At 32.2% G+C, this 10014-nt stretch overlaps 1 protein-coding gene across 1 annotated transcript; it reads left to right on the top strand.

The window, feature by feature from the left end:
• Window positions 1-3963: 3963 nt before the first annotated feature.
• On the top strand, window positions 3964-4671 carry LOC133300358 (miraculin-like). The gene is made up of 2 exons (XM_061499880.1): window positions 3964-4024; window positions 4121-4671. The coding sequence occupies exons 1-2, from the start codon at window positions 3964-3966 to the stop codon at window positions 4669-4671; spliced, it is 612 nt and encodes a 203-aa protein (XP_061355864.1).
• The last annotated feature ends 5343 nt before the right edge of the window (window positions 4672-10014 follow it).

Below are 10014 nucleotides of genomic sequence, written 5' to 3'. Positions count from 1 at the left end.
CCCCTGAGTTCATGGTATAGGTCATTTTGATGATTAAGTTTCAGTATCTCCCCCTGTTTACCCTTCAATTTGAGTAATTGAATATTTCTCAATTTGGTAACCTTTTCTCCCCCTTTGGCAACATCAAAAAGAAATAAATAATCCGATAAGAGAATATAGTGAATAATCATGCATCCAATAAAATAGTGCGTTCAAATTTCAATGAAAATATACTGCATATCATTAATAAAAAAGGGATGCATAAATCAGATAGGATACTCTTATTCCATCATAACCAGACATATGGCATACAAAACATAGCAAGGATTTAAGAGGTACATAAAATAACTATTTAGGAGAGTGGAAAAAGTTAAAGCAATTCAAGTTCAAGGAAGATATCGAAGCCAAGGAATTATCCATACAAGTTCACAAATATGATGGATCAATCAAACCAATTTCTCTTCTTAAATTGTAAAACATTTCTTTTGGGAGAGGCTTGGTAAAAATATCGGTCAATTGTTTTGAATATTCTACAAATTCTAAAATACAATCACCGTTTTGCACATGATCTCGAATAAAATGATGCCTAATATCAATATGTTTGGGTCTTGAGTGCATTCTGGGATTTTTGGTGATATTGATGGCACTAGTGTTATCACACCTAATGTGGATGTGATCAAGATCAACCCCAAAGTCCTTTAGTTGTTGTTTCACCCATATGATTTGTGCACAACAACTACCGGCCGCCACATATTCCGCTTCGGCCATGGACAATGGTACACTATTTTGTTTCTTGCTATGCCAAGAGACTAGTGAGCAACCAAGAAAGTGGCAAGTGCCACTAGTGCTTTTCCTATCCAATTTGCAACCCGCAAAATCGGAATCGGAATAACCTATTAGTTCACATGATGCACCTTTAGGGTACCATAATCCTATGTGTGAAGTGCCTACACGATATCTCACAATTCGTTTTACGGCACTTAAGTGTGATTCCTTAGGATTAGTTTGAAATCTAGCACACATGCACACACAAAACATAATATCGGGCCTACTTGCGGTTAAATATAGAAGTGAGTCGATCATACCTCGATATTTAGTAATTTCTATGGATTTACCTCCTTCATCTTTGTCTAAAGAACAAGATGTACCCATGGGAGTATCAATGGCCTTGGAGTTGTCCATTCCAAATTTTTTGAGTAACTCCTTGCAATATTTAGCTTGATTGATGAATATCTCATCCTTGTGTTGCTTTATTTGGAGACCAAGAAAGAAGTTTAGCTCACCCATCATAGACATTTCAAATTCTCTTTGCATGAGATTAGCAAACTCTTCACAAAGATTAACGTTATTGGCACCAAAGATAATATCATCAACATAAATTTGTGCAAATAATAGATGATCATCTTTCTTCTTTATAAAAAGAGTTGTGTCCACTTTTCCTCTTGAAAAACCTTTTTCTAAAAGAAATTTGCTTAATCTTTCATATCATGCTCTTGGAGCTTGCTTTAAACCATAATTTTAACATCCATTTGAAAGAGTTTAAAATCTATTATACATGCAAATGCAAGTAGTAATCTAATAACTTCTAATCTAGCAACGGGAGCATAAGTTTCATCATAATCAATACCTTCCTCTTGATTATATCCTTTAGCAACAAGTCTAGCTTTGTTTCTAGTTATTACGCCATTTTCATCAAGCTTGTTCCTAAAGACCTATTTGGTTCCAATTATTGGATAATCATTTGGTTTTGGCACAAGTTCCCAAACTTGATTTCTTTCAAATTGATTTAGTTCTTCTTGCATTGCCAAGAACTAATGTTCATCAATAATTGCTTCATTTATGGTCTTAGGTTTAATTTGAGAAACAAATGCTAAGTGATTACAAATATTTCTAATTGAGTTTCTAGTAGTTACCCCTTTGGATATATCACAATTACCGCATCAATGGGGTGTCCTCTAGCTACTCTCCAATCTTGTGGTAGATTGTTTCCATCATTGGTTTGTTGACTTGGTGTTTCTTCATTGTTTGCTTCCTTTTCTTTTTGCCTTTCATCTTCCTCTTTGTCATTCAAGTTTATGTTTTCCATGCTTTCTTTAACATCATCATCATCACAAAGTTCCTTTCTAGGCAAGGCATTGTTAATCTCATTAAATACAACATGAATAGACTCTTCAATGACCATTGTTCTTTTGTTATAGATTCTATAAGCTCTACTTGTAAGTGAATATCCTAGAAATATGCCTTCATCGGATTTAGAGTCAAATTTGCCAAGGTTTTCTTTTTCATTATTTAAATCAAAACATTTGCAACCAAAGACATGAAAATATAAAATATTGGGTTTTCTTCCTCTGTAAAGTTCATAGGGAGTTTTCTTCAAAATAGGTCTAATTAAAGCACGGTTCATAACATAACACGCGGTGCCAACGGCTTCCGCCCAAAAATATTTTGGAAGATTATTTTCATTTAACATCGTTCTAGCAAGTTCTTCCAATACACGATTTTTCCTTTCTACAACTCCATTTTGTTGTGGAGTCCTAGGAGCGGAAAAATTATGTTCAATACCGTTTTCTTCACAAAACATTTCAAATTCTTGATTTTTAAATTCTCCACCGTGATCGGTTCTAATTGAAACAATATTTGAAGATTGTTCATTTTGAATAAGCTTGGCTAATTCATTCAAAGAGAAATTAAAGTAGGAATATTTCATCATTTTCTAAATTATATATAGCATAGGTTTAGTTTTAAGGTCCTTTGATGCGTAGATATATAGGCCAGTTTGAATACTGTTTTCAAAAACAATTTTTAATATCTTATTTTTGGTAGAAAGTTTTTAATTTTTAAAATAAGAAAGCAAAAAAAATTGTTTGATAATATCTATTTTGTAAAAATAGTTCAAAATAATATAACTAATTTTTTATTTTTAGATCAAATTTAGAGAACATATTTCAGTTACTTTTGTTTAGTATTTCGATTTTTAACTTTCAAAACAAAAGTTAAAATACAAATAACACTCATTTTACTAAATATTCTATAAAATAATTAAAAAAAGAAGAAGCAGAAACAGGCCCGGTTTCAAATCACATTATATATATATGTACAGTTCAAAATATTAGTCCCATAATAATCATAAATTAGTAAAGTTTTGTTATTAAACTCAAATCTTCGTGCATGCATGTAGAAAAGTGAAGAAATTCTATTTTTTAAAGTACGTAATCCTTGACAAAATGAAAGCAAACTCACGGTTTCAAAAGAAGATAGAAGTATAGAACGATAAAAGTGAAAGAAATGACCATAAAATTTATGTTTGAAAAGAAAAGTTATTTTCCCTTTTGTTTCTTTAGGATCTTCCTTTTGAAATTTCTTCTCCTTGTCTGCTTCTTGGTCTGCAGACTTTTCTTTAAAAAGTTTCAGTCCCACCTTCTCTTTTCTCTCTCTCTTTCTTTTAATTCTTAAACCCCCGGAGAATAGTTAGCTTCCAATCTTACAATGAATTTATAACCATATAATATTATAATACTAATGAAAATAATATAATATTATAAAGACAAATGAAGAACATCGTATCAAAAAGCAAAAAAGAGAAAAATAACATGTTGGTTAATATCGCAATAGAAAGCTTAAATAAACAAAAAGAAAACATTATTCTATGGGCTTTCTCTCACTTAATTCATAGTACACATAATAGAGCAAACATACACGTACACATCATAAAAAAGTGTTAGGTACTAAGTGATTATGAATGAAAAGAAAGCTCACTCAAAAACATGGAAAACAAATCATGGAAGTCCCAATCCAAGTATGTGAACTTTACATATCTTATTGACAAATTGAGTCTTTAATGGCCAATTGTATGAGTTGAAATCCATGACTTTAAGTCCAAATGAGTACATAGATTAGAACCATCCCTGCCTATAAATTTTCAAGCTCTTAAGCTATCATAAGTCACCATAACACAAATTTAATACATCATATCCATACAAACCAATGAAGATCACATTGCTCGCATTGTTCCTTCTTGTTGCCTTGAGCACAAAGCCACTACTTGGTGCAGCTGGTCCTGCACCTAAACATGTGGTAGACACATTAGGGAAGAAGCTAAGAGTTGGTGCAGCTGCACCTGAACAAGTGGTAGACACATCAGGGAAGAAGCTAAGAGTTGGTGCAGCTGCACCTGAACAAGTGGTAGACACATCAGGGAAGAAGCTAAGAGTTGGTGCAAATTACTACATTGTTCCAGCTTCTCCTAACTTTGGAGGTTTTTCCCTCACAAACACAGGTAAAGATTGTCCACTTGATGTTGTTGCTGTGGATGGTTACCAAGGCCTTCCTTTGACTTTTTCACCTATTAACCCTAAGAAAGGTGTCGTTCGTGTTTCCACTGATCTTAACATATATTTCTCTACCGAAACAAGTTGTCCTCAGTCCACAGTGTGGAAGCTTGATGACTATGATTATTCAACTGGACAGTGGTTTGTAACCACTGGTGGTGTTTTGGGCAACCCGGGTTGGCAAACCATTAGCAATTGGTTCAAGATTGAGAAGTATGAGGATAATTATAAGCTTGTTTATTGTCCAAGTGTGTGCATAGATTGCAGTTATCAATGCAATGATATTGGAATATATCAAGATCAGTATGGCAAGCGTCTTGCTCTGAGTTATGCTCCATTTAAAGTTCAGTTCCAACAGGCATAAAGCTCCACTTATACCTAAATATCAATGAATAAATGTGTAATGTACTGCTTGTCCTTTTAATACATGGTTTCTCAAGTTGAGTTCCTTGTTAAGGACCGGATAAATAAACAAGTTATTTTCTATTTTGTGTTTCTTGAAATTTCTAGTTTGCATTCATCGTTCGCATTGTTTACAGTCCGTGCATATATGCACGATTTACAATCAGTGGCTATAGGGGCACCTGATTCTTGTTTACCCAAAGAAAGTTGGCGTATATATATTAGTTATATTTGCAAGGATGGTCACCGCTGAATATAACTAATTTTTATTATTCAAATAGAGTAATGTATTTGAGTTTGATTTTTATTTTGTTCCTTATGGTTTCTCATATATACTCTTAGAATTTTTGTTGGACTTTTATAAACACATTAGGATTTTATGCAGATTTTTTTAATGAATTTTTTTATATTTTTATGAATTTTTTATGCAGAATTTTTTATTTTATATTTTATTTTTATGAATTTTTTATTTTAGACGGGTTGGCCCGTAGCCCGCCAGCCCACTCATAAAACGGGTCGGGTTACTTAATTCAATCCATTTTGTCAAAACGGACCAGGACGGGCCAACCTATTTTCGACAGGCCAGTGACGGGCCGGGACGGGCCAGCGCATATTGCGAGCCCTTATTATGGTTTTAGTACGAATAAAATTTCATTCATGCGAGTAGGACTTGAATGATAAAGTGCAGTTCTCCCAATTCAGTCATTAATTGTTGACTATTCTTTGATCTAAGTAAGCTACGTACAATTGAATTGCACATGATGTGTCTTTTTTGCCGGAGCCATTACTTACACTTTGGTTTGCCAAAATTGCTAGGCATTAATTGAAAACCTGCATGCATAAAATTCCATATTTTCGTGTAAGTACACCATTTAGACACAATTTTTTTTTTCCTTGGGTACATGTGTATCGGGTTGTTAAATATTGTCAACGGTGTAGGCTATTACGAAGTTATAAAATTTTATGAAAGGGAACCTCATTCGAAGAATTATCCTCAAAATTTTCTTAATATATGAACAATAATACGATTGAAAATTGGAAGTCTAAACTTGAAGGAAGACAAACTTATGTTACATTATATTTTTCTTAGTCTAAACGGGTCTAAGACAATGACTTACATGGGAATACAAGCTAATTGGGTAAACATAATATCCAGATGAGATTTACTCCATTGGGCTATCATGTTGTTGGTTCAGCTCTTAAGGTACTCAGAGATATTAGGGTTTGTTTTAGACCCACTTGGGCCTGGATGGCGCTTAAGCTGCTGGGCTATGGGTTGACGATCCCGCTACAAAAGCCATCATTAATATGCTCACAAATTATGTTATTAACATGAATATTTTTCTTTTTTAACATCACTAATGAATCGAATCTCACTTTTTATAAGAGTAAAGTTGATTTTGTTACAATCACTATATTGTTACATTATTTTTTAAAATATTTTAAAAAAAGAACAAATACATATTCAATCTTCATTATTAAATTAAAAATATATAAAATATGACATTTCTACAGGAGATGAAGTTATAATATGAACTTATTTATTCACATTCTTTGTCATAATATGAATATATTCAAAAGAACCAAAAGATTAATGATTCTACGGCAACAAGAGATAAAATGATCTCTTACAATCTCAAAACGATACTGTTTTGAGGTTTAGGAAAAAAAAATATAAGATATTTTAGTGAAATTCCTAATACAAAAGAAAGATAAAATTTTGAAAATACTTTGCATTTTTTTCAAACCCCAAAATGAATGATGTTATTTTGAAGATGTAGGGAATAACTTTATCTCCTGTTCACTACAACAAAAAGGGCATTTCACCACGATAATTTAGCAATGCGTAAAGCACGTTGCAATTAGTTAGGATGTAGACCCATTTAAAGTAACTGTTGGCCATCAGTGCCACCGATTTTCCTAAATGTCTATATCCCCAAATACATTTCGGTCACTTATCGCTCTATCTATTTGAAAATCTTTTTAAATCCATTTCGTCACTATCACTCTATTCTTCTAATCTGAGTTGAGGTTAGTTGAAAATTTAGAAATTTTGCTCTCTCTTTCCCCTATCATACCTCTATTTTTTTGAATTTAATCATATAAGGCTTAGATCTATAAATTGAGCAGTGATTTTATGTTAACCTTAGTGATCAATTTAATAATACAACTTTGGTTAATTAGTGCTTCGTCTTCCATTCGTCTTAGTTGCTTCGCTACGTCATCCCTGGCCATGCAATTGCTTCGATTAATTAGTGTTTCCCTCTCCAGATCTCAAGCTTTTACTTCTAGTTTTGCTGAGAATCTCATCGTTGGAGTCGCATGAGTCGAAGGTAAGGTTTTCTTTTGGTTCGTAATTTTGGATTATCACTGATTTATCTTTAACCGGTGAAATTTTTGTTCTTAATTCAAATTGATTCAGCTTCAACCGGTGAAATTATGTTCTTATCTAAAAATGCATGTTAAGTGTTTGACAAAAGGTTAAGAAAATTGGACATTATTAATGCTTGAATTTCTAGATATTCACTTGAAAACTTGGCAAAATGTTAACATATCAATTAAACCATATAATTAATCTTTTGTTATCGATATATGGTAAGTTCAGATACCTTCTTCGTGACAGTATATGCTATCTTTAAGCTTAATTATGCTTGCTTCTATATCTTGATGTTATGTGCCCATTCTTAGGTTGATTTATGTCCCTTTTGTCTTCCTTTTCCCATATTCTTGTCTTTGCCTTTGTTTTTTCTGTTTCCTTCTAGTTGTATAGAAACCTGTGCATATTTTCTTTTTTCAAACTGACATAATGTATGTTTGCATTCGTTAAAATATAGGTTGATAAAATAATGATTATTCGAGGTCTTTTTTTGAATTGAGTACTGAGGTGTGTATTAGTTAAACCATTACTATTGTTATTTCAGATTCCTAAGACCCACGATTGGGACGAAGCTTTGTTTGGCTTCTCAACCAGTGTGAAGCTGAAAAATTGAGGCTGGGACACTTCTCATTTTTCAAGAAAAGATAGGTGTGTTTAACTTTTGATTCTGCTTGAAATAGATGTATGCTAGTTCTCTTTATATAGGGACTTATTCGGTGCCACAATTATTCGACTTCTAGATGTGAGGGGTTATAATACTTAGAATTAGATTTATTTATTTAATATTTACCTAAAAGCTGCCCGTGAAATAATTCACTCTTTTCACAACACTCTGTTTTTCTAATGCCCTATATCAAAGGTTTAGTGTGGTTTATAAATGTTGATCCCATTATTTGCTCTAATTTTTGTATAAGCCATCAATTATTTGCTGCTGAATAACGAGTTTGTAATTGTTAAGTTGCATGTATGATATTAGTAAATAAGGGATTCGCCTTTTGTAGTGGGGCTACTTAATAGAAGCAGCTCTAGGAAAGGAAGCACGTGAATATATATATATATATTTTGTTGTTTTTAAAACCTTTAAGGATTGGGTTGTGAAATCTAGCAATCACAGGATGACTTGAGCCAAGCTCTATTATAGTTTATAGATGCCATATGACAAGTATGTTTACGTTTCTATACATGTTTGTAATAAACTAAAAATTATTAATTTAGTACAAGATTTTAATCTGCATATTACTTTCTATATAAATTAAATTTTTTACTTCGAATATAATATTTAATTTGGGAAAATCTTCAATTTTTCCTATAATTGAAAAAATAATATTTCAGTACTTGTTTTTTTTATATTTATATTTTCATGTTAGTTTTAGAAGAAAAAAAATCAACCCAAAATAAAATGGACTTGCGGAGAGCCAAAGAATCCTATATATTTATTCATTTAGAACCATTAAAATAAAATAAAGCAAAAATGAAATAGCCCTAAATCACGAAGGTATGTTAGCTATAAATTATGATTATTTTAATGGCTTTATTTTTACAATATTTGAGTTGAAGGCTGGATATTAGTGCATGGTAATGGGCCAAATGAGTGCCAATCAGCCCAAAGGTAGAAAAAAGAGAGAAAGAGATAAACTGATGATTTACTACTCTCTTTTATTATTTTTACTGCAGTTTGGAAGCAAGATCAATTCTTTGAAATCAAGATCAAATCTGAACCATTGGATGAACATAGAGATGGATGGACAGCAGTGCATTTGGAGGCAGCTTTATAATTTTTAGTTAAATAGGAGTCTGAGTCATTTTAGGGTCAGAGACCGTACTTGTTAGTTTCAGTTTTACATTTAGAATTTTGTATTTTCTCTCTTCGAATCTGAGTGTTAAGAAATTGTCTTGAAAGCTGGTGCTTGTTCTTCAATTCTTGATCTCGAAGTGCATTGACAACGCAACTTCAAGGAAAGAAACCACAGATCTGCATACGAGCTACTGTTTTCACATTTCTGATCTTTTTCTTCCTAGCTCTAGTTTAGTAACTTTGACTCTTTAAGAACCGGTTTGTAACTTTACCTTGAGTTTTCTTTCATGAATGTTTGTGATGCATGTTTCTTTACTTTTAGATTTGTAATATTTTTGAATATGGGTTTCTGATCTTTTCCCTTCTGGGATTCACGATGATTGGGTGATCTTTTATTTTTCTGAATACTGTGATGGTTTGCTTTAGTTTCATTTAATTAGCAAGATTTTGATTTTAAGTTCAAGAACACCATGGGAATGGGTCTTGAATAATTTTAGCATAGCTATGATTGGGAAATCAGGTTATGTCCCTTGTTAATTGAACCCTTGAGGTTAGGGATAACTCAAGGAGGTCTTTGATACAATTTTTAAAGATTTAGAAGACTTTGGGAAAAGATCATTCTAAAGATTAAAATCTGGAACTGGGAAGTTTCAGATAAAATAGCCATAGTAATTCGAATTCTGATATTAAAGTGCCGTAGCAGTTATAAAACGCAGGAATGCGAAATTTTTCCTTCATCCATGATTCAAAGAATTCCAGAACCTTATAATTGATACATTTGTGATTAGATATCTCTCTGTTAAATTTTGTTTAATACAAATCTGATAAATACCTTGTTTGATTTAGTCTTTTCTTAGTTTTAAAAGATTGATCACTTAATTTCAAGAAATTAGAAATAGGAATTAAAAAAGGGAAAACTAAACAACCTGTTCCCTGAGAACGATAACTCTTTCTCTTGAGAAAAATACTACCCAACAAAATGGCGCCGTTGCCGGGGAACGGTGTTTGATTTAGTTTCTTTTTAAAATTCTGTCTTTTAGTTCTTGAATTGGTTCTCTTTCATTTTCATTTTTAATTTTTCTTGAACTTACATTTTCCTTGTAGATTTTGCAGATCAATAATTTTTTACTATG

The sequence above is a fragment of the Gastrolobium bilobum genome, unplaced genomic scaffold (assembly GCF_033153095.1).
Source record: "Gastrolobium bilobum isolate Gb01-03AN ecotype WA unplaced genomic scaffold, APGP_CSIRO_Gbil_v1 utg9597, whole genome shotgun sequence".
Taxonomy (NCBI): domain Eukaryota; kingdom Viridiplantae; phylum Streptophyta; class Magnoliopsida; order Fabales; family Fabaceae; genus Gastrolobium; species Gastrolobium bilobum.
The sequence above is the reverse complement of the archived record's forward strand: the minus strand, read 5'-3'. Positions and strand labels throughout refer to the sequence as shown.

Coding starts and splice junctions, on each gene's coding strand:
- LOC133300358 (XM_061499880.1), top strand. CDS start 3,964: ATGAAGATCACATTGCTCGCATTGTTCCTTCTTGTTGCCTTGAGCACA. Junction 4,025..4,120: donor GAGCACAAAGCCACTACTTG/GTGCAGCTGGTC, acceptor TAGACACATCAG/GGAAGAAGCTAAGAGTTGGT.